Below are 25,622 nucleotides of genomic sequence, written 5' to 3' on the forward strand. Positions count from 1 at the left end.
CAACCATTAACCACATGTGGTCGTTTCTCTTATAAAAAGCAGTTTATGATAATTGTTCTGCAAACTGTTTTTTCAATAGCTACCAAACAGTGCCTTCACATTTTGAGTAGTGCTATAGTAAACAGATATTTACTTGCATGTTCAAGAAGAGAATCAATTTACAGAAGTGCCAATACTCAGGAAATTCCCGATAGCATAGTCAACGAATCTCATTCAAGCTTGATTTTCCTTTTCTTTTGGCAAGGATGTAAGCACCATAACAGAGATCAGGGATCAAAGATAAAGCAAAAAGCATCAAGAACGAACCTCATCACTACAACCTACTCTGAGTAGGCAAAAGCACCACCTAACTAACAAAACCTTGGGTGCAACTCAGACCACAATATCTCGGAAGACCATAAAGATCGCTACTGCATTTGAAAATTGTACAAAAACTTGCACCTCAACTGTGAATTTGTGAAATTGCTGATCAAAGCAAAAGGAACACGGGTTCCAGGTCCTCATGTCAGTATTTTCCTTGTAGGCCAAATAATTTAACCTTTCATCCCGGAAAGGAACATGTTTATGAGGTTTAGCCATCAGAAGCAAACGAGGACTGCAGTTGACTTCAACAAAAGCAGCACGTTGAGGAATAATACTATTCTATCAGAACATTTCCCCAAGACTGCCATTTTCCATCTTCTCCAAGTCTTCTTGTGACAATAGGGTTTTCCTACCACTTCCACCACTCTTATCGTAAGGTTGAGCCATCTTGCGTAAAAACTGCAAATTGAAGAAGAAAACAAGTAACTATACACTGGTTGAACACTTCTGAGCTTACTGCGTTAAGAAGTTGTCAAAAGAAAAACCAAGAAAACATTTTTCTGGCCCTCTATTTGGCTTCCTAGTTTGGCCGGAAGAGATAAAAGAATCCAAGGAAAAGAAAAAGTGCAAAGTTAATTTCTCCCCACTCTTTTACACTCTTTCCTCTTCTCGTTTATTTCCTTTTTCCTATGTTAGTTTGTGTTACCTTACTAGTGGAAGGAAAGAAAAAGAAGGGGAATGATGAAAATAATGAAAATTGAAGCAACTTAGCACTAACCAAAACCATCTTAAGAATATACAGTTGCGTGAAATTTCAGGGACAATATATAAATTTTCAGATGAAAACAATGTCAACAATAATGGAAGACCGTCAAACTATATTTGGTCCTATTTACGAGAGAGAGAATCCAAACTGAGCCTTAAGTTCAAATCAAGTGGGGTGAGGTATTTACGATAGAGATCCTAGGAAAAATTCGAAGCTCAAACCCATACCAACTTGTCTCAAGTCTACTGTTCGTGCCACTAACTACTTCTGCATTGAAGATTTGTAGTCAGTCCAGAATGCCTCTGTAGTCTTTCTAGAATGCCTCTGTAGTCTTTCTAATCCGTGAATGGACAATGAAACACATCATGAACCACTTCTTTAGGATCATGACAGAACAACGGCAAATCCAAACAACTTGTATGTCATTTAGAATTGTGAAAATTTAATAACTGTGTAGTAGTAAGGACATACCTCTCGCGCTATATGCGCAGCCATGTCAGTACTCAAGTTTAGATGAGCATCGCGCAAATGTGACAGTATCCATCCTGGTAATTTAGAACGTTTGTCATGACGGCTGTACCTAATAAATTACCGGCGAGAGGGCATCAGACAACAAAAAGAATATAAGTTTCTGAATATGACAAGTAATTTTGAGTTCATAATGTATCTCCAGACACTACTTAAGGTCGCCTTCAAGAACAAGAAAGCCGAACAAAAGACTATTCCATAACCGACTCTTGTTGCTGCTACAATGAATGAAAAGGTAGTTCACATGCTTATGATAATCCATGTTACACTAGACAATGATGAATGTTAGTACCTTACATACTAGCGACAGAGATGAGTAGAAACTTACAATTTACATGCATCTGGTACATGTATCTTCTTCAAATACCTTAGAACGTCTTTTTCAATTTACTTTCACAACTTCCTACCTTCTAAGTAGGATTATTTGTTGATATGAAGCCAATAACGAGAGCAACCTAAATTTAAATTGAACAGAATATAATTTGAACAACAATCCCAAATATCAATCTGGTTGTCCAAGAATTTGTATGATTAAATAACACCTTTGGCTCTGGGGGTAGATTTTTTACTAGCACGCAAAATCTCAGATCTGCATGCGTGAAATAGGAACAGAATTAGTTAGTTTCATAGAAGAATACCTTTTATCGGCAAAAATCATCATCCCATAATCTGCCTTTGAACGGATCACTCGCCCAACGCATTGAGCAGCTTGTCTCTGAGTAGATGTAGCCCAAGAAATGAAGCTCAGATGTTTCAAACAAACATTACCACAATAATTACGTAACAAAAAAGCGTGCAATAGAAAATACCAAAGCATCGAATGTCAGGAAATCGCCTTCTTTTATTTGGAAAGTTTCTCTTAAGTACTCCAATCGTGCACCCAATATTCTGCAATCACCAGGCACCAGGCTTAGGCAACACACTTCATATAAATAATTTAACAGTAACGAGTAAACACATCCTTGTTCCTCACCAAAATTTTTGAAGGATCAAGGATGGAAAAGGAAAACAATTGAGTGAATCACCTGCTTAATGTATACTGAAAAGGAACACCGAACATGATAACTAGTCTGCCATAATGTCGATCAAAATCGATACCTTCTGCCACTTTGCCCCTACAAGAATTCAGAAAGAGATTAATTACAAACTCTCAGACAACCTGATCAGTTGCCTCCAACTTTTCTAATTTCTCCATATAAATATGAATAAGTTATTATAGCTATGACAAAACATGCAGTTTTTCTTTACCATGCAGGAAATGAGTGCCTAGTTATCATAGGTAAAATCCCAACGCTAGGCTCTTTCTCCACTAATCTAAGAGAGAAAGAAGCCTTGAGCTAGCTTTCTCTATATAGATTACAAAACCAACGAGGAAACTTAATCCAGGGCTAGAAAATCTTTCAGAGATCCCCGTGGCCCGTACCACACAGTATTTTGATCAAGGGAGACGTTTTACCTATCAAAAACAAAGTACAAGCTTAGCTTACCTACCATAAAGAAACTCAAGACTCGAGTTAGAGCGCCTGGTGTGACCAACCCAAAAACCGTGCACTGTATTTCTTACATGGAATATATGAAGCTTACAGAGACAGTGATGTGAAGATCCCCGAATTCCAATGGCTGCGAGGACTTCATTTTGCTACAAGCGGCGACTCCAGGAATTGTGGAAGTGGTGTCATTCAAAAAATTTTAGCATAACACCTCGCATTCATTGCATGTCTTTAATAGACTTACTCTACAATTCTCAGCTCACACGAAGAAATATGAGGATTTAAGGACATGAACTTTATAATTGACGTCGAGCAAACTTGTACTATTTTCTCACAAGTCCGAGGCTTCATCGTTAATTCTGTGGATTATCGTACTGGTAATAATGTATCATCAGACAATTTTTGTGGATTTGTAAATTTATTTTTGCAAATAATGTACTAGTACTATTTTCTAGGCCCACAGTATGAATGGAGAAAGTAAAAAAAGTAAAGGTGGATTTCAATAGTAACATGGAGACAGAGAGGGACTATGCTATGGGTTTGGTTTGTTTTTCTCATGTTTTAAAACAGGATGAGGTGGATAAACGACAGCCCTTTGGATCTTTTCTCGGAAATCTATGGGTTCAATGGTTTTTTCGAGTGGTATAAGCATACATTTTTTAAAAGCAAAAATATTATACTCAAGAAAATGTAGAATTTTGCACCCTATTGGGTTGATCTGACACCACAGCTATAGAGCTGGCATCGCCCCTGGCTACAATCATACATAGTATCTTAAAAGTGGAACACAATTGAAAAGAGGGCCAAGTATGTCATACTCTGTTAAGAGCTTGTCCAACATCAACACTAACATCTTCAAGACTAGTATAGTAGTATGTAAGCCTTGCACTCTTGGTCAAATAATTTTGAGTTGGATGCTTCAACTGGCATCACAGCAAGGTTTGGGCGGTTCACTTCGGGCAAGGCTCTATTTCATTACTGATCTACTCCCCCATGTTTGTTCAAGATGTACGCCTCTTCAACATGCATGGTTTGCCTCTCCACATGGGAATTTGAGCAGATATGTTGGGGAGTGTTAAGACTAAGAGGTTGCCCCACATAGGTTGAGTAACACCCGAAAAACTAGTGTATGGGTTGTGGTGGCCTCTCCACTCAGGGACAATCAGTTCTGAGTTGGATGGTGTAACCCACTCGATTATGGTTTCATTTATAAATAAAAAAAGGGAGCTCTTGTTCAAGTCCCCAAGTTCAAACTTCACCACACAGACAGAAACAAAGTGAGCTGTCAAATGGGGTCTACCTGGCAACAGAGAAAAATACAGCACCTCTCCCGCAATCACAAGCCTTGCGATAGTTGTCCAGAGCCAACGTAGTTTCCACCACATCCTGAGTCTCAATGAAGACAAGCTTATGTTGCATTATTTCCTGAAAGAAGGGGGGCAGGGAGGAAGCAGCAAAAGAAAGCCAGATTGAGAAAGCATGAAACTAGATACTAAAGATTTGGACGAGGAACTTCCTGTTAAAAACACAGAACTTATCAATTCCCACAGAACATTTCACCTACGGATAATTAGAAAGTATCAACCACGTTGCTTTGGAAAAAATATTCCAGAATAGGACTTTAATGTGACCAAAAATACAAAGGAAGGGATTTTCTGCAAAAAGCTTGCCAAAAGATATCAGAGATGATAGATTATCACCTTCAAAATTCCCTTCTCATTCCAACTATTGACAATTCCATCCATATATGAGTAACTGACGAAAAAACACACTATTCCATCTGGAACAATAGACACCATCTCCAGCAAAAGCTTCCCATAATTCCTTTCCACACCTTCATCAGTTCTCATATCATACTTTGTGCTAACTGGAAGCTGATCACTGAAAATAAAAAAGCCAAACGAAATCAATACAGCAAAGAGAACAATTAAATCCAAATTAAATAGACTAATGGGGTAGATACCTAAGTAGATGAAAAACGAACTACCCAATACATTAAAAAGAGTAACATGTACCTTCCACGAGTCAGAACCATTGGGCATATGCAATCCCTTGTCAAGGACATCGTAAAGCTTCGGCTGACAACTGGATTAAAATTCAGAAGGCGGGGGTAGAGATCAATAGGGCTTAGAGTTCCGGAGGTAATTACAACAGTCTGAAAGCGTTCGAATACAGGCTTTATGGCAAGGGAAGCATCATGGCAGCTAAGCTGGAAAAAAGTGACGGAAAAATATATCCTTGTTAATAAACCGTATGACCAGAATACAAGAAGAAATCGAATTGAGAGCCTTCAACCACATAGGTCACAAGTAACGGAAATAATTAGCAGAAGGATCCATTATAGATGCAGAATTACAGATACATTACCTATCAGAATACAGGGATATGTAGCAAGTACCATAAGTGGTTTAATTTATGTTGTTCCAGAAAATGTAGCAACATCTCCTAGTTCCTAAAGATATTTAGAAGGAATGAAACTTCTAAAAATAAGCAAACCTGCAATACAGGATCTGGGATATTTGGCATTCTCTCATCGAAAGGTTCAATTATGAGTGAGAAACCCCTCGTGTATGTCCCCACCAGTGTTGCAAAGTCGCAAATCGTTTGAATATGCAAAAACTCATCTGTGTCCGTTATCTCTAGTGTCAGCATAAGTGAGTGCAGGCGGTCATAACAGAATCTCAGCATTTTCTGGTCAATCCCAACCTGTGCATTGATAGAGGCCACAAAGGCAACAGGCCCTTCTTTTTCAACATTCTCAGTTTGCAAACGTCCTTTAAGATACTGAACTAATCTTCGTAAAACAGACAGGAAATGCTCCGCCCTTCGTATGTTTCCAGGCACGGCTTCCTTGACAATATCATCTGGCAATGCAGGATTTGAGAGCCAGGTATCTGAAACTGCACAGGTAGAAGAGCAATTTTTTGTGAAACTGACAGCAATGTAAAACTTAAGATGTAATTTCAAGAACACATTGGTGCATGACAACTTCACATACTAGGTAGGTTCCCCCTTTGTGCCAAACCTTCAACAAGCCGGTTGTATTCTGCTCGCAATCTGCCTGCATCAGTGGCCTTAAACCTTCCTACCCATCCAAACAAAACAATGTATCAAGTTTTACTCGGATAGCATCAAGGGGTTCGGGGACCGCATTACAGGATAAACTTACAGACTAAGAACAAAAACTTCAAACTGGAAGGATCACCACTGGAAAATGGAACACACCCCTAATCCACAGAGGACCTATCGCAAAATAACCGCTACGAAAATGGCCCCACTACCACAAAGAAAAACAGTGGTAAACAATATTGGGCTACCCCAACATATGTTTGTAAAAATGACCACTTTTGGCACAGTGGAAAATATCACCAACCATGAAGACAAATCAATCAATCAACAGAATATCCCATAAAACTAAATAGTCTACCCAATTTAACAAGTAGACAAATGTAACAATTAAAAATGGGTGCATACCTTTCGACCTCCTGAGACATCTTATTGAGGTTCCTTGTTGCCCCTTCAAGTGTCTGGCTCCGCACACTCACACTTAGTGCTTCAATGCAAACATTATCGATATTATGTGCCTCGTCGAACACAACAACTGACTCCCTCTGCATTTCCTTTGATATGATCCCAGCGACCTTTGGATCAAGCAAATACTGATAACTATAAACCACAACATTTGCAAACTGCACCATATGGCGCGCTAAAAAGTAAGGACACCATCCTTTCTCCTTCCCAAACGCCCTCAAATCCTGCCATAATACACAAAAAATCATGGTTCAAGAGTAGTTTGGGAATTAACGGTCGTATGACTAAATATAAGAACTAATCACTGGTGCGGGGCCCAGGCCTCATGGGGTTATGGAGTAGTTCATTCGGTACTTCAAGACCCTGACTCCATTCAACGATTCAACCAACAAATATGAACATCAGACCAAGTAATCCAAAACTTTCCAGAATTCTTCAACTGTTGCGTGCACTAATTTGTTGTACTGAATAACACAAGATTCGTTCCTAAAATGGGGCAGAATTAAGTTGTCCGGAGGGAAAAGTACAATGAGAAGAAAGAGAGCCCAGATGGGGAGTCTAATATAAACAAAATGCTATCAGCCACCGCTTAGATAACTTGATATACATTGTCGGGTCAATATTCAAACAGCGTAAGCTTTTCGACAATCAGTAACTTAACACCAACTTAGAAAATAAGCCAAAATAATACAGTACCTCCCTTGTGCTATTTTGGTGTGGTTCAAATTGTCAGTCCTCTTTGAAAAGTCAAAACATGTATTCAATCTTCCAAAATAGTCTCTTTACAAATAACAATGGTTTCATTTAAAAGTTGAAATATAAGGGCATTGTTGAAAATCAATGTATCTTTTTTAAGTACGAAAGCATATATTTTGCATGTCTCCTTAAAAAGTCGAATTCTCCAAAAGGAACCAGCGATTTGGAATGGATGGAGTACAAAAGATTCAATCTTTCTTCAATACTTGCACCAATAATGCCCACCAACGCAACAGAATCCCCAAACTCATAACCAAACACAACAAAACCATCAAAATCCACCAACATTCCAATAACCTGCAGAGTAAAAACACCAGGGGGCAACACGCCATCCGAGCCGGCCTTCTCGAAACTCTCGAAAAACTCACAAGTCGGAACCCTATGGTTCTCCGCGGCCAGAGCACGCACCCAGCTGGCTGTCAGCTTCCGGCAGGCGGCGTCCACGGAATCCCGATTCTCCGCTGTCACGACAGACGGGTTAATACACAAGTTCTTCCGCGACGAGAGTCCAATGGCGAGGATGCGGGCGGCGGGGCCGAGGTGGTCGAGCTGGTACTTGTGGAGGCGGCGGAGTTCGGCTAGGGTTTTCTCCATCTCGTGGACGGTTCGGGTGCAGTACAGGAGCTTGACGGGGTTGGAGGGCTTGCAGAGGGCGTAGCTAGTGATGAGGGAGAGCAGGGCTATGGTTTTGCCGGTGCCCGTGGGCATCTCAAGGAGGCAGTGGCCCTTGGCGTCTAGGGCTCGTTTCAGGTCTAGCATGTAGGAGTATTGTTCTGGGTAGATGTGGTCGTATGGGAAGTATACTGTCACGTCTTCTATTTGGAACTTCATCTTCCCCTCTCTCTCTCTCCGCGTGGGTTTTTCTCTCTCTCTCGCTCGCTCTCTCTGGATCTCTCTTCGTTCGTTTGTAAAGTACTAGAGTGATGGCGACTGAAACTGGAAGAAGAGGTCGGTCCCGTATTTAAACAGAAGGGTCATCCAGACGACGTCGTTTCTGTCCCCTGATAACTGGTGGCGGGTACCGTATTTCGTGATGTGTAAAGCTACGGGGTTAAAAGTGTATACGTCGAGGATTTTCCTTTTAATGGGCTAATTACACATGCATCCCCTGAAGGCTGAAGCTTGTGCGTTTTTTTACCTCAAAACCCCGTGCAAGGTCCCAAAAAAATTTCTCTAATTATTTTTTTCTACTCATTATTTTAAAAGTCTCTTTTAAAACTCAAAACGAATAAGGTCCGTTTCTAGCTACTATAAAACATTTCTTTATAGTTCCTTTTTTTTTTAAAAAAGATTACTCTCTCGTTGACTTGACACAAATAGCTTTTAAAATTCGGTTTACAAAAAAGAGATTAAAATTATTTACACCTTCGATGTAAGTACTTGTTTCCTTCAAATCAATTATATTGAGTCACGTTACCATGTTCTATTAATTGAGACCACTGTTTTGACGACTTGACACAATGTAATTAATTTAGAGAAAATAAATATTTACAATGCTGCTGTATATAATTTATTCTCGAAAAGAGATTAAAAACACTTTCATTTTCTAGCCTCAATTCCTCATTTGCATATTATTCTATTGATCTTTTACCATACCATTAAGAAAATATTGTCTTTTGAATAATTATCTTCGTTTTTTATAACTCATGTGTCTAGGCCAGCTTACGCTCACCTCGACTATCATGAGGATTTAATCTCATAGTTCACTTGCTGGAAGCTCAATTAAAGCTAACGTAATTGCTTCGTATGGCCTCATTTCAAAATAGTTGATCCTTATGAGATTTCAAACCAGAAATCTTAGAAGATAGCAAACTCTAAGTCTCAAAGCCTTAACCACAACACCAACCTCTTGTTCCCTTGGAGTTATAATTATCTCTGTTACGGGAAGAAAAGAGACGATCGTAGGGAAAAAGTGACATTTTCAGAACTACAAATGATGTTATTCCAATTGACAAAAAAAATTAGGGAGGGGGGGGGGGGGGGTGTTGTAATTATTAGTGCAAAGAAATTGCACGATACGGTACACAGATCCGGGTAAATCTACGTACGACAGCTGGCAAGCGGAGGCCGCGAGTTTCCAGCACATATACACACTCTCGACTTTCCTAAAATTTGCACACGACAGCTGGCGAACGGAGGGGCCCCGTTACACCATTTAAATAACAACCACTATCAACGAATCCTCAACTCTCCAACCGCTCTTCGCCACTGCCACCAGGAACGAATTAGGGCTTCGAAGAATCCAAAAACTGATACCTTTCGTTTTGAAACCTCCGATACCAGCTCCGATGGCAAGCAGTCGCACCACCGTCCGCGTCGTCGTCGCCGGCGACCGCGGCACCGGCAAATCAAGCTTGATCGCCGCAGCAGCTTCCGAAAGCTTCCCCGAGTATATTCAGCCCCTTCTGCCGCCCACTCGCCTCCCCCCCGACTTCTACCCCGACGGCGTGCCCGTTGTTATCATCGACACGTCGTCTAGGTCACGATCCTTGCCTCTACTTGTGCAGTTTTTTTAAGACAGCGAATGCCTAGACAATGTTTATCCATCTACTGGTCTGGTTTGAAGCGATTTTTAAGACTATCAATGCATGTCCACTTTGGCCTAATTTTTTTGGATCGAGTCTTTTTGGTTGTTTTCTCAAACTAATAGATTCGGGTCAAGTTTTTTGGATTAATGGTTCGTGGAGGAATCAATAAAGTTGGAAAAAATTACTACTAAAGATTAGAAAAGTTTGGAAAAACCGGAAAATATAATCTGTTAATATGGTCGTGCTACATGAACTTTTTTCCATTGATACCGATATTTCTCTAATTTTTTTGATCCCCGACAAAAGATGTGATGTGAAAATTATGACGGAAAGTTAGAAGAAAAAGTAACTACTTTAATACCGACATGTCTTTGTGAAATGTTAATTTAGCCCAAAGGGCCTCTAATGTTTATGTCGCTATGTATACTTTTTTTAATGGTTTGAAGCTTGATAAGTCGTACTGTATTCTTGTGAATTGATTTTGAATTTAGTTTGGAGAATAGAGGCAGGCTTGCGGAAGAATTAAAGCGAGCAGATGCGGTAGTGCTAACCTACGCATGTGATCAGCCTGCAACTCTGGATCACCTGAGTAATTTCTGGCTTCACGAACTTCGTCGACTAGAGGTTTTCAATTCGCCAATTTTTTCTACTCAGCTGATATACATATCGATGGTCTTTTTGTCTATATTGTTGGAGTCTTACAAATAATAGTTAAACTTTATTATGATCAAGAAAAGTAAAACTTTATTTCATTCATATAGATATGATGGTGAATTTGTAATGTTAAAAATTGGTTATATGCCTTGTTTTATGTACACTACGAATGCGGCTCTTATGCTATATTTTGTGATAGTTTTTTGAGTTTACATTCAGTGATTTTAGATGCTGGAATTAACTGGACTACGAGTATTTTGTTGATATGTAACATTGTATCAAAGGTTCAGTTTTTAGCTGTACATCAACTAGCTAAATGACGTATTGTGTGGCATACCTTTGTTACACATGTAACTATATGTGCGCATTGGAAGGGAGTTACAGAAGTAGACTTTTGTTTGTCTTCTTTGAGGAAAAAAGAAACAAGTATGATAATCAAGATACAGACTTGATACTTTTTTGAATTCCTGTGTTGTTTTGCTGGCTAAAAATTCAAATATGGGGGTAACTTGAATATTTCCTTTGGACATTTGACACTCTCTTAATTTGAGATTGTGTTTTTTGTAAAATAGTTAATTACTTTGTGGTTGTTTACATTTGGGCTTTTTGAAGGTCAAATAAAAGTTAGTAGTTGTGGAATTTTGGAGGTTCCTAGTTGTGAAAAGGTTACTGGCCTCATGAAAGAAGAATAGTGGCTCTATGACGGATTTTCAAATGGCTCCTAGTAGGTGTATGGACTACTGGCCACATCTAGAAAAGTTATCCAGTCCTAGTACACGTATAAACTATTGGCCACATAAGACAAAGGAAGGAGAATGGTGGTTCCTATTATATTGATATTAATGGCCACTAAATCTGGGCTTTAATTTAAAGAAGTGGTCCCTAGTTGGTAATTGGGACTACTTGCCGCAAAACATAGTTCCTGGTAGCAAAAGTAGGCTACTAGTCGCAGATTTGTAATTGTTACTAGTAGTGAGGCTATTTGCTTGCTACCATAGAAAGTTATTTTGACAGCTTGATCGGATTTGGTTGGGGGACCCAAAATACAGGATGCCTTTGTCCGATGTTGGCTCAGTTTAAAGATGGATCCGAAATTAATGTGGCGTCATGAAAGTTGGATCAACTTTACCCAATGGAAAACGGACCATGTTTGTTTGATGTGTGTTTATAACAAAATTTTGATACATCCCTTGGGAAATGTGGTGCCTCAAGGAAAGTAATCGACCATGAACTAGCATGGAGGCTAGACCCATACTGAAACGTTGGTTCAAGTTGGGAAGATGCACACCTATTGCACCGTATTGGATTTGCCCTTACATTTATTAACTATTTTTTATTTTCAACTTCAGTGTTTGAGAACAAAAAACATTATATACGCAAGTTTTCTTCTTCTTTTGTCTGCAGTTTTTAAAACTTGTCGAGATTGTTGGAAAAGGCTTTATTTAAGAAAATGTGCCTTTTGAATTTCCTAACTTCTATTATCATAATTCAACTTTTTCTACATGTTTAGCTTTCCTAGGTGCCTCAATGAATGAAATCCATATTCACATGCGATTCTTCTATGCTGTGATATTTACAAGGGTTCAGCATGTTATTATGTTACAGGCCATGGGAAATAATAAGGTGTATGGGTTTAGTTTATGTGGCATGGGGAGTTGAATGGATGGTAATTTTGTATTTCTCATTACGCTACTCATTTTTTTATATTAAGTATATCACCTCAACGAGTGAAATTAGAGGAGGTAGAAAACAGTTCAGAGACAAAGCGAAGTCTAAGGCAGTGTGACTGTGATAGCCATAGACAGTGAGGCAGCAAAGGCTACGTATTCGTATACATATTTACATATATTGATTTTGACATTGTTGTTATGGACAACTTTTGGTGGTTACTTGTTCATATACTCCAGTGGATGTGAACATTGGATGAGGAAGACTTGTGAGCATTTAAGTTGTATTTTGAACAGGGGTACTCCGTTAGAACCTTCACGTGGGGAGGAATATTGGCTTTAGGGCAGTGATTACATGCTCAAACTCACAGGCCAACTCTTTCCTATTTTTTGTTATTTTCATATTTTCCTACTTTGATTATTGCTCAAAATGATGTTTTTGAGTATTTATATTTTTATGATTTTTGTTTATTAATTTCGATTATCATCATTCAAATATTTATCGACCTGTAGCTTTCCTAAAGGCCTCAGTGAATGCTATGCATCTTCACATGCAATCCATCCTGCGATATTTACAAGTGTTTTTGGTATGTTATTATGTTATAGGCCATGGGAGATAATAAGGTATATGGGTTTAGTTTATGTGGCACGGGGTATTGAATGGATGGTAATTTTGTATTTCCGTTCACACTACACATTTTTTTTCTCTTTTTACTATTAAGTATACACCTCAATGAGTAAAACTAGAGGAGATAGTAAACAGTCATAGAAAAAGAGAAGGCTAAGGCATTGTGATATCCATAGACAGTGAAGTAGCAAAGGCTACGGTACACACTTACATATATTGATTTTCACATTGTGTTTATTGACAACTTTTGCTGGTTACTTGTTTATATACTCTGGGGGATGTGAACATTGGATGAGGAAGACTTGTGAGCATTTGAGTTGCATCTTGAACAGGTGTACTCCATGTGAACCTTCACATGGAGGGGTATATCGGTGATTGCATGCTCTCAAACTCACAGGCCAACTCTTTCCTATTTTTTGTTATTTGCGCATTGTCCTACTTACTTTGATTATTGCTTATATTTTTTAGTCTTTACCTTTATGAATTTTGTGTGTTAGCTTTTTTAAAGAATATACATTTGTTAGCTTAAAAAATCGTTATGGCTGATGTGAGGTGTCCAGTCTAAGAGCCTTCCATCCTCTATATTTTACTCCATTTACTTATCGCGTTTGTATCAATGGATAGGTGAAAGTACCTGTAATTGTGGTTGGTTGCAAGCTAGATTTGCGAGATGAGCGCCACGCTCTCAGTCTAGAGCAGGTGATGGCACCTATTATGCGTCAGTTTCGGGAAATAGAGACCTGTATCGAATGTTCTGCAGCTAATCTGGTTCAGGTTTGTCACAATGGATTAAATTGTGTTGTCTTTTTGTTGCAGAGTTGCTAGTTACAGATGTTGAGTATTACCAATCATGTTTGATTTTGTTTCTCCAGTTGCATCGTTGACATCATGTTAAATTACATGTGCAAAAGACAGGATATATCACCTAATCTTGGTCCCCCGTTAATTGGGGTGATGGAAGGGTTTCCTCACTAGTGTTAGTTGCACTAATTGGTGTTCTCAAAGTGATAATGGACTTGTTCGACCTCATTGTTCTATGTAATGAAACTGTAATCACACACTGATTACAGATCCTAACTATACATGAGTAGATTCGTAACTTGAATATTTGAACGAATTTGTTGACACTTGGATTTTGAAGTCTAACCAATATTGACATTGAATCCTGTAATCCTAAATTTGGAAATTATGATGTGATGACTTGCCAATCTTTTTCTAAGCTGCAATATGTTAAAGATGTTAAAGGTGAATATCTTTTTATTGGTTTGTAGGTCCCTGAAGTATTCTATTATGCGCAAAAGGCTGTTCTTCATCCGACAGCTCCATTATTTGATCAGGAAACTCAGGCTCTAAAACCCCGATGTGTGAGAGCATTGAAACGGATATTTATTCTTTGTGATCACGATATGGATGGTGCCCTAAATGATACAGAGTTGAATGAGTTTCAGGTTACTTTTTGACTTGTTTCCCTGTCAATAGTACAATTGTTGCTAGTTGTACCCTATTCTATTAAGTTGTCAATGTTTAATTAATCTTTTTTCTCGTCTTGCATTGTGAAATGATTTATGATCCCTGTGAGCAGGTTAAATGTTTCAATGCTCCACTACAGCCTGCCGAAATAGTGGGTGTTAAGAGAGTTGTGCAAGAGCAGCTACCGGATGGGGTTAATGAGCTTGGGCTTACCTTGACAGGATTTCTTTTCCTCCATGCTCTTTTCATAGAGAAAGGGCGTCTTGAGACGACATGGACTGTTTTAAGAAAATTTGGTTATGATGATGATATTAAGCTCAGGGGTGATCTGCTTGCAGTTCCATCCAAGAAAGCTCCTGATCAGGTATCTATATCATTACAATTCAGTGGGTTGCCCATATTTCAACACTGTTGTAAAACTTTATTGCGGCTAACTCTCACCTGCTGTCATCTTCATTTAGTAAAATCAGTACAAGAGAGTGGGAACTTTCTTTAGTAGTAGGCAGAAAGGTCTGTAAATGGAACGTCGTCTTGTTGTTTAGTTTTTTCCTTTTTAAACCTGTAACCTTTTCTCTTTTTGATAAACATTGTTGAGCTGCTGGAGTTGGGGGGGGGGGGGGGTACTCGACCTGTGTTCTTGATGACCTGAAAAGCTCTTCCTCTTCTTGATCATATACTATGTGTGGACAGGTACATTCTCATATAGGGCCGTAAATGTGCTGAGGTGAGTATTAGCTCATCTGAGTTTGCTTTCTTGGCAACTCAGTCAGTTCATGAGCCGCTCCTTCAACAAGCTAAAAAATTGCTGCTGTTTCGGAACTTGTTAAACTATGACTGAATTTGGAAGTTGTGTGTTTAAGTAGAGGAAAACGGATGGCTTGATCTTGTGAAAAGGTAAAATTCAGCATCACAGGAATGTATTTGGTCAAATTCACCTTTATTGAGGACACACTTAAGTCTATTAGTCGAACTCAACGTCTTTTGAAGAGTGGATTTGTTCTATTCTTGGCAAGTCGAATGATGTGTATCCATCCCTGCACGCTTCAAAACTTAAGAATACTAGGGATTTCGCTTGTTCATGGGCCAAATAATTGAGGTTGGCCTTGAGTTGCTTGTCTACCAAACAAGCTAAAATGAGGCTAGGCATTCGCTGATGCTTATCTTTGGACGCAGGCTGTTTTAATACTGTCTTATGGCACAGACTTACACTGTCTTGATATTTTATTTATGCTGCTAATGTGTTTTTTTTAAGAATATTTCTTCACTCTTTTTGGATAATAAGCCTTTTGTACATACTTCATACTTTCTCTTAAATTCCCTCCTGTAGAGCGTAGAATTGACAGGTGAAGCTGTGGAGTTTTTGAAGGGTGTCTTCAGTCTGTTCGACAATGATAAGGTACTTACCAATCTTTTTGTTTTCTTTTTTCGTTTTTTGGGTCTTGTTCGTTGCTATTAACAGATGAAACCGTGTTATATTGCTTACTCTCTTACCATGGATAATATCATGGCTGCATCCCTTGGGTTTGCGGCGTTTGCCTTATCTGATGTTTTATATGAAGGGCCTCCTTGGCTCGTGTTCATACCAGAACCATAAATTTTGCTGGCGACAAGAGTTCAATGGGTGTTTATGAAACCAAAGGAATAGTGTTAAAGCTTTTAGATGTGCTTAGAAAATGATAACTGGAATTTACGAATAATGTAGTCACTCTAAAGATATTTGGAAGCTTGAACCTTGCCTGTTTAAACATGTGACAGTGATGTTGGGACTTGGGAGTATAACTAAGATTGCTTTCTTAGATCTCCATTTTCGAGGGTTCTGTAGGGGTTAAGACTACAGATGGACCTAAGCTTAGCATAATCTGCACAAAGGTTCTGTATGAGTTCTATGGGTGGATAAATGCTGCTCTGTCTTGATTGCCAAGCCTTAAAAAAATGAAGGAATTTGTAAACGTTAGTTTTGTCTTAAATTTCTAGTCTGCGTGGTTATATATGCTCCATAACCACTGGTTAAGGAAGCTCAACTGGAAATTTGATGTTATCAGGGCTGGCTCTAAACATTTTGGGGCCGTAGGTGGGATTGTAAAATGGGAGTCATGGGACCATGTTTAACTAAATTTTCTTAAGATAATTAGAATAACTTGAAAACAAATGTATCATTCTAATTTCCACATCACAAATGAAACAAGGAAAATATAAACCTTCAATATTAGGAAAAGGGAACTTAAAGCTCCAAGCTCATTAGTAGATGAGTTACTTTCCAGATATTTGTGAGTTTTGCTTGTTATGGTGGAGAAGTACAAGTGTTAATTTTTGGGGTATCGAGTTCGAAACTCGTGAGCTACTAGAAGTTCTTTTTTTATGCTAATAAAAAATGCAGATAACAAGATTCGAACCCAACACACATTCTTCGGAGTGGAGCATTTCTACCACTGTGCCATGACTGCAAGTACAGAAAATGTTCGAAGTAGTTAGTATATATTAAGTACACCAAATGGGGGCCCTATTTTGGGCCAGAAATTTGCGGGCTCTTGGTGGTGGCCTGGTGACATCCCAATCTTGTTAGGCAATGTGGAAGTGCAAGTCTCAGATGATGCAGCGAGGTCTCTTTCCGTGAAAAAGAAGAAATCGTACTAGTTAATGTATTCAAGAATACATCTTCTTGGCTCAAAGTCTTTCTTTCTCCACATTCACTAGTACTACTTTATTGGTTGTCCAAATAATGCAATTTTATTTTTTTGATAAGTAAATAATTATATTAGCAAAGAGCCATTAAGGGAATGCTGCCCATATACAAAAAAAGGCCGAAGACAAAAAGGCGCTATACACCACCGTGGGAATTGAAAACTAATGCATTTTATAAAAACTATTTGGTTGTCTTCATTTTTGGCTTGGATAACCTTATGCTAATAATGCATAACCACTGCAAACGTATCAATAGGCTGTGAGTCGAGGTCAATCAATTCTGTCGTCGTTAAAAAGCTCCATCTCTTTTACACATATTTAGGAGTTCCATTCTTGATGGAAAATTTTGTTCATCCTTTCTTGATTCCCATTTGTTTATTAGTGATGTGACCAGCTTTAAACTTGGCATAGTCGCTGACGGCCTTAATTTTTGAGACGGGGGTCATTTCTTGCATGATTTGGATATGATGTTTGTCAGTCCTATGTTACATACTTACATCCTTTTCAGAAGTGTTCTGAAAGAGTCCACCATTTCTGAATGCAATTCCCTCAAAATTTGCACCTCCACATTCTGCTGTTCAAACTTATTTACAGGTTCCCTTCAAAAAAAAAAACCCTTATATACAGGTTTACAATTTCTGATTGTGAAATATGGCGCTGAACAGGATGGAGCCTTGCGTCACTCTGAGCTTGAGGATTTATTTTCAACTGCTCCAGAAAGGTGATTTGTTTTCAGTATCTGGTACTGGTTGTTGCTCTTATTCCCTCGTTTGGCCATATAACATTCTTATCCATATTGTAATTTAGGCGATTCTTGACAGATACTTTAGATATTGTTGCCCATGTTTGTCTATGGTCATAGACAGTCTAAAGACTATCAAACAGCTATCCCTTATGTGGGCATATCTTACTCCTCAGACACAAGCATGTGCTTCCAATTTGGTTTCTGTTTTGAATCGTCCTTTTCGGTCCATCTAAATCATATGCATCTATGCATGTTTTCCTTCCATGAAGATATCAGCTATGTATTTAGAATTTCGTAATTCTGTCAAGTATCTGATTGTTTTCCTTGGGTAACTCTAGATTAGGAGGCTGCAGCTTCTTAATGACATATTAGATCCAATACATGAATTAATGGTAGCTAAGGTTCTTACGCTTTCTTGCACAGGAAGTTGCAGGATCTTATTTGATCTTCACATAATCCTTTTTGTAGTCGGGCTTCTCCATCTCTCAGATTATATTAGGGCTGCACAAAAAATCCGGTGAACTGTGAAACCGGTCCGAACCGATCCATACCTTTTGGATTTTGTCCGTGGATTAATGGTCCAGACACAGATTCAAAAATTAAAAAACCGTGAGATACGGATTAGGATTGGATTTTCATTTCAAACCGTGGATTGTCCGAACCGGACCATCAGATATTTAAGAAATAAAAAATAATGATATATATGTAACATATAGGAAAGAATTATAATTTTACACCGATTTCTATATTATACATACCATCATACAATAGCTTATATATGCATGCGTATATACGTATATGTATTTATTTTCGTTAAATTTGGTTGTCGTCTCTCCGACTCCCAAGCTGCCATGCTCGCAACTCCTATTGAATCTCCGTTACTGGATAGTGGATGTGCATGTATTTACTGTAGTTTATGCTCTAGTATATGATGTAATGTATTTGGGAACTTGGAATACTAGCTAAGTGCTTAATGTAATCATCTTTTACATTTTTGGAGTGTAGAATCATGTAGTCTTGGTTGATGAAGTACTTGGAAGATGTGATCCATGGACAAAACCGGGACCAAACCATGACTCACTGTTCGGATTGGAACCGAACTGCGAGACTTTTGGTCTGGACACGGATTTCATTTTCAAAAAATTGTGACTTGCGGATTAGGATTGGATTCATAGGAATCCGATCCGATCTGGACCGTGCGCAGCCCTAGATTATATGGTGGTGAGATGAATTAGCTGAACATATGCACAGGTCAACCTAATAGTTGATAATGCTTGTAACCTTGAAGGAAAGGTTCTTTTGAAAAGGTGGCCAACTTGTCAAAGGTTTGGTCCGTCTCCAACCTTGCCATCCAAGCGCCCTCAATCTGTGGGGACCCTCATTGGCAATTGTTCTTTTCTAATGCCATTTGGCTTTGATTTAAGGGCATGGTTCTACAACAAAACGTCCCTGTAGCTCCTCGGTTCTCGGAGGTTTAGGGGGGCCACTATTTCAGTGGTATTCTGAGAGTAGCCACTTTGTGCATATATTGCCAAAAGTTAGGTCTGTCTCCAATCATCCCCCGCCCATACCCCCAATGATTGGGGACTAAATGGGTTCTGTTATGTTATGTTGTTGTCTATTTTCCGACGAAGTCCATCGATCACTCAGGGAAAAAGTAAATATATCAGTCTCAGTTTACAATTTCTATTTGGCAGAATTTGTCATAAACTGGTTTAAACTCAACATATCTTGCACTGATGAACCTTGGGTGTTAGGGATGCGGCATTTGATAGTAGAATTGCTTCAATGTAACCAAAAAAAAAAGAAGAAGAATTGCTTCAATGTAACCAAGCTTGTGTGTGTATATGAAGTCGTCACTGCAGTTGTATGAGTATGAATTTGTTGCGTGCATTTCATTCCAAAGAATCCAAACCAATTGCTTTGTATGATGTCTACATAAGGATATGGACCCGGTTGGCCTTTTTCTCACTACGTATTTTATTTCTAAAAAAGAATGGGTTTTCTCTGTTGTACGGAAATATGTTCTGATTATTATTGTTAAGAACATATGGAGCCTTCTGTGTTTTATGTTTTGAATTTCAGTCCTTGGGATGAAGCTCCTTATAAAGATGCTGCGGAGAGGACTTTATTGGGGGGAATATCGCTTAATTCTTTTCTATCTCAGGTGTGTTTGCTGTTGCTCATGTTATTTTCTCAACTGTAATCTATGTTCTTGTTTTCTTGTTCTTTATACTGTTTCTTTTGGAGAGTAAAGGGCGGGGTGATGATAATGCTTACATCAACTAGAGTATAAAACATATGACCTTTTGTTATCATGAGAATAGAACTGCAGGAGAGATACTTGTTCTTGTTCTGATGCTCATCTGTCGAAGTTTTTTAAGTTATTTTTTTGGATCCAAGTATGAGCAAGTTCTTTGAACATTGGACCAGCATAAGATTATTATGCTTATTTAGCACTTTCATGGACATGTTGAAGTGTTTTTCCCTTACTTTTCTTGTTGCTTTTGAGTGGAAACTGAATTATCATCCAATTTCTTATGCAAGTTATGGTTGGTTGCATCATAGGAAAACATGGTGTTCTTTAATTGGAGGGTTTATAGATTTTGTATGATATTTTGTTGCCTTTATTTCTGTTATATTGATGCAAGGGAGCGTGTTGAAAAAGAAGAACGCTCAACACGCAACAAGGACAATCACGAAAAGTTTGAACTAGAGATACTCTCTCAAACAATATTGAGAAAATTTCTCACAATTTCATTAACCAAATCATAAACAAACACCTTGCCCAAAGGCTTACAACTCAATTTATAATAATCTAGAAATACTAAACAAGAAACTAAAATAATGGAAAACAAAATCTATTTCTTGGAGAACAAGAAAACAATAAAAAGGAATATAGAATCAACCTAATTAAGAAAACCCAATATTGTAGGCAATTTATGCTAAAACGGAAAGATTCCTAACAAAATACTAATTTCAAAAATATTTAACTAAAATATCAGCCTGCATCATATATCCTAGGCTCCTAGGCAGCAGGATGTTCTCTCCCTTAGGGTTATGTTTCCCTGCGAATTACTCAAGCATACACTCACGCCTGGGCCAAAGAAATCTAAACCCACACTTTCAAAAAGGAGGGTTAATGTAGGCTTGCACTGCTCACTAGGGTGGGATACACACGCCTCTTATAACCAAACCAAGCTTTGTGTCCCAATCAATTGGGGTCAGCTACATTAGAAACAATTTGATCTTTTCACTGCAGGTTGTTTTCATTGAAGCGTTATTATTAATTTTCCGACAAGTGAAGGAATTTGATCTATGGGATGTCAGGGGATGCTAATCAAAGAGATGAAGGGTATCCACACAATCAAATAAAATCCTGACTCGGTGACATTTACTTGCACCCAGTGACCCAACTTCAGAATGATCAAACAATAACTTTTAAGCCAAGAAATGGATTCATCCACACATCTTTGAATGATTTTCTATTCTGCTCTCTTCAAATTTGCAAATCATCCGCACAAGGCAAAAGGGGGACAGTAACAAGCCTTCCTCCTCTACCTCCCTTTCATGTCAGTCCTCTGACTACCCCCCAACATATCTATGTTGCACCCAAGTCATCCTGAAAATGTAAAATGTCAAGTCTGGCAGTTGACTGTAGTTTTTTTTTTTGGATCGGCAGTTGATTGTAGTTCATCAATACATACTCTCTTTTAAACAGGCCTGTTCCTTGTTGAGCTATATGTTAATTGTTTCCCTCATTTCCATCTGATTGCAGTGGGCCTTCATGACTCTACGGGACCCAGCTCGAAGTCTGGCTAACTTGATTTATATTGGATATAGTTGTGATCCTGCATCAGCACTCCGTGTTACTAGTAGAAGATTAGCTGATCGTAAGAAGCAACAGACAGACAGAAATGTTTTCCAGTGCTTTGTTTTTGGACCCAAAAATGCTGGAAAATCTGCATTACTCAAGTCATTTCTTGGAAGGTTCTCTCTGACCTGACACCCCTCTCACTCTTAATTCAACCAAAATGCTTTAGTGTGTCCAGATTTGGTGGTCTTAGGTCAGGTTCTTTGATTAGTCCTGTTTATCATTAGTCCCTTTTTTTGCCTTCGGATAATAATACCTAGTGTGCTTTTATTTCTCTCTGTTTCTCTGAGGTGGGGAAAATCGTAGTGTCTTCATTCATTTCTATTCCTCTTCGCTCTTTTGTCTTCTAGGCCATTTAGCTTTATAATTTTGCTGTTGCTGATTCCATCGACAGGCCTTTCTCGGACAGTTATACTTCGACATCTGAGGATCATTATGCAGTAAATGACGTTGACCAACTTGTGGTAAGTAAACCAAAGAAGCTTAGTCTGATGTGATGGTTCGATAAATCTCTCTCTCTCTCTCTCTCTCTCTCTCTCTCTCTCTCTCAATGCTTATGCATCAAACTGTTTAACGATGCTTGCAAATTGCATCATCTTTCTGATCAGATCTGTTTCTCTCTATTTCGGATTGAGACATGACTGATTCAAACTATGTGACCTTGTTTATTGTATACTTCGGCCATGCAGGGAACCAAGAAGACTCTTATACTGCGGGAGATTCCAGAAGATGGAGTTAAAAAACTTCTGTCGAATAAGGAGTCTTTGGCAGCATGCGATGTAGCAGTTTTTGTTTATGATAGGTGGGCACGATTTTGGTAGTTTTTGTGGAAGTAACCATTAGATAATCTCATTTGTGCAAACACAACCCAAAAATTTGATAATCAAATTAACAAGAAGGGGACACAAGTCTAGTTGAAGATCAAGTAAAAATTCAAGTACATGCAATTGTAGCTGTCAATTGCAGGACTATTTTTTCATCATCCTACTTGCTTGCTTGTCTTTATTTTGAATATCTCATATACTATGTTGGCTATGGTTAAGGGTTTTCTGAGATTTTTTGTATCCAAAGTCCTTTGAACCTTATCAAACTTTCTTTCTTCTTATAGGATTACTTGATATTGTGTGAGAATAACATCAACTGATTTTTCCTTCGTAGTTCGGATGAATATTCTTTGAAAAGAACATCAGAATTACTCTTGGAAGTGGCTAGGCAAGGAGAAGAAAGTGGTTTCGGGGTGCCTTCTCTATTAATTGCTGCCAAGGATGATTTGAATTCGTATCCAATGGCAATTAAAGATTCGGCAAAGGTATTTACTTATCCTATTTGCTTCATTAACTCTCAGTTCAATATAAGGATGAGATATGAAATGATTCTCCCTTCCAAGAGAAAACAATAAGTGATAGTATCTTTTTAGAGCATAAACACTCCAATTTTAATTCCCTTCCTGTAGATTTCTCAGGATGTACGAATTGGTGCTCCTATTCATCTTAGCGTGAAGGAAAGAGATTTGAATAGCATATTCATCAGAATTGTAAATGCCGCCACCCACCCTCATCTAAGTGTTCCTGAAACTGAAATCGGGAGAACCAAGAAGCATTACCGTCAGCTTGTCAACCGCTCCCTTGTGTTAGTTTCAGGTATGCATCTTGTTCAATGTTTTAGTGTCTATATGCCTGTTGGAATATTTGTTTATCTGTTGTATTGCAGTTGGGACTGCCGTTGCTGTGGTTGGGTTGGCTGCCTATCGTGCGTATGCTGCAAGGAAAAACTCCTCCAATTAGGCACTTGCTTGTATTATCATCAAGCCATAAGCTGCTGTTAAATAAAAGGTTATTTACCACGCCTTTCTTTTATTGTCCATTTTTGGCATTCTCAAGACATTTCCGTATATAGACTGTATATATTTCAGGAAGTTTTGATCATTGTAATCATTTACCTCGTGTTTTCCATCTCGATCTCTCCTGCATTGAAGTTTTGGCAGTCAGTATTCATGCCCATCTACTTCCAAATTGTTCAGTATCTAAACCACCTTTATCGTGGTGGCTAATCACGGGCTCCATACATTGATTCTGAAAATTCATTAGACAGTAATTAGATTTAAGGGCGCCGTTTTCCTTCTAATCCGTTTTCTAACAATAGAAATAAAATCCCTGTACTAGATGGATTCGAATCCTATTAAAATCTTCGCTCTTTTTTTAAATCCTTGGTGTTAAATCTTTAATTGTACTTTGTAGCAATTCTCCTCCTCTATCTTTCCTTATATGGAATTTTAAACAGCATAAAATAAAATAAAAAAAGCAAAAAAGTATTGGGATTACATTCACTTCTATGTTTAGTTTTCAGACACACAGTGGGTACAAACACGAAGTAGGATAGGATCACAAAAGAGAGAGAATATTATTAACTTGCACTATCATGTGACTAACTTGGTTTACAACGGAGAGAGGCCTGGCTATTTATAGGCAGCCAAGACATCTACTTACATCACTACGTGCATCAGCATACAGTATTGGCAAATACTATTTAAGCCAGGAAAGTAAAAACCTATAAAGCTAAGCCTAAAAAGCCTACAGCAAAAATACAACCTGCTGAGGACATACGGACAATAAAGTAAGATTACACTATTACACCATTGACAAGTAAACATAAATACAAACATCTGCATAGTAAACACTAATAATTTCACCCTTGCCGAAAAAGGCTGAAACTTTATTGTACGCAAAGGGACAGCTGGCTTGAACACATTGGTGTTATTCTGATTCACTCTTTCCAGAAGAGTCTTCAGTCCTGTCTGTGAGGTGATACTGATCTAAAAGATAACGGATATTTTGGCGCCATTCTTCCGGATAAGTGTCATTGAATTTCCAATTTGCAGACTCATAATGGAGGAGAGATGAGGAGACCTCTATTAGTGCCAATCCATTAAGAGAACACATTGTTTGGGTCATGACAAGATAATTTCCACTGTTGATCCACAATCCTTGAGTCACTGGATATGTTGAAAGAAATATAGTGTGATACTCCTTTCGCCAAGTGATAGAACCATCTGGATTAGGATGACTCCTGTTGTTACGACTTGTCCAGAAAGCAAACTGGAGATCTTCATCTGGATTACAGGGGGTGCTTCTGAATTTCTGTTGCCAGAATGATATGCTTCCAAAGAGCAGGAGAAATTTCAGGAAGTAATCTTCAGGAGGACGGATCTGACTGAACGCTGCATGTGCCAAGTATACCAAGACGGCTGACTTATTAAAACAGACGCTTATAGTATAGACATCAACTAAGTACCATAAGAGAAGATACGCTTCTTTCTTAAAATGAAAGACATTATGGTAAGAGATCTCAAACGGGGTAAGGAAAGGATAGACGGGATGAAAAGGTAGACCTTTTATGGGACACTCATCAAGACCATATTTAAATATACATAGATGTTGAAGGTTTTGACACATTTGGACACAACGAGAAAGAAGGGTTAACTCTAAAAGATAACACTGGAGGTGGACAGGAAAATTCACTGGATGGAAACAGGAAATCATGGGAAAACAACCAGGGACAAGGAAATGTGATTTTGATTTTGAAAACTGGTTGATTTCTTTTTTGAGTCTAGACAAAAAGTCTGGGAGGACATTTGTTTTTCCTTTTATGTGAACAGCATCAAAACTCCAATTGGAAAACCAATTTGCCCATCTGAGTAACTGTGCCTTTGGAAGGTGTTTCTGTTTGAACTTGAGCATGTTGGGAAAGCTCATCATATCAGTCTCAATGAGGAAATGATGACCGATTAGATGAAACTCAAACTTTTCAATACTCTTCTTGATTGCCAGAATTTCTTTGTAAGTGGAGTGGTAATGAAGTTCTGCTGTGGAGAAAGCACCACTCTTGTAACCACAAATTCTGCGCTTTTGTTCTGTATCTTCTTCCAAAAGAACTGCTCCCCAATACAGATCAGAGGCATCTGTCTGAAGTACTCTCTTCCCATTTGAAGGTATGGTTAAAG

At 38.5% G+C, this 25,622-nt stretch overlaps 2 protein-coding genes across 5 annotated transcripts; one reads left to right on the top strand and one right to left on the bottom strand.

Moving 5' to 3' along the window:
- Nucleotides 1–110: 110 nt before the first annotated feature.
- Nucleotides 111–8,291, bottom strand: LOC131313528 (general transcription and DNA repair factor IIH helicase subunit XPD). The gene is made up of 12 exons (XM_058341877.1): nucleotides 7,672–8,291; nucleotides 6,562–6,842; nucleotides 6,086–6,168; nucleotides 5,584–5,987; nucleotides 5,103–5,296; nucleotides 4,788–4,968; nucleotides 4,388–4,512; nucleotides 2,623–2,712; nucleotides 2,407–2,485; nucleotides 2,236–2,312; nucleotides 1,541–1,649; nucleotides 111–762 (listed from the first exon to the last, which is right to left on the bottom strand). Exons 1-12 carry the CDS (start codon nucleotides 8,203–8,205, stop codon nucleotides 646–648), a joined length of 2,274 nt encoding a protein of 757 aa, XP_058197860.1. The 5' UTR covers nucleotides 8,206–8,291; the 3' UTR covers nucleotides 111–645.
- Nucleotides 8,292–9,550: 1,259 nt separating this feature from the next.
- On the top strand, nucleotides 9,551–23,574 carry LOC131313531 (mitochondrial Rho GTPase 1-like). 4 transcript variants are annotated; one of them, XM_058341884.1, is made up of 14 exons: nucleotides 9,552–9,853; nucleotides 10,394–10,526; nucleotides 13,476–13,625; nucleotides 14,123–14,299; nucleotides 14,434–14,685; nucleotides 15,649–15,717; nucleotides 17,669–17,724; nucleotides 19,834–19,915; nucleotides 21,527–21,738; nucleotides 22,017–22,086; nucleotides 22,312–22,424; nucleotides 22,781–22,931; nucleotides 23,076–23,262; nucleotides 23,333–23,574. In XM_058341884.1, the coding sequence occupies exons 1-14, from the start codon at nucleotides 9,663–9,665 to the stop codon at nucleotides 23,404–23,406; spliced, it is 1,917 nt and encodes a 638-aa protein (XP_058197867.1). In that variant the 5' UTR covers nucleotides 9,552–9,662; the 3' UTR covers nucleotides 23,407–23,574. The 4 variants fall into 4 exon arrangements, with proteins under 4 accessions (XP_058197865.1, XP_058197867.1, XP_058197868.1 ...); XM_058341885.1 differs by having other exon boundaries at nucleotides 23,085–23,262; XM_058341882.1 differs by having other exon boundaries at nucleotides 9,551–9,853; nucleotides 23,076–23,574.
- Nucleotides 23,575–25,622: the final 2,048 nt, after the last annotated feature.

This window comes from Rhododendron vialii, chromosome 13a, assembly GCF_030253575.1.
Source record: "Rhododendron vialii isolate Sample 1 chromosome 13a, ASM3025357v1".
NCBI lineage: Eukaryota > Viridiplantae > Streptophyta > Magnoliopsida > Ericales > Ericaceae > Rhododendron > Rhododendron vialii.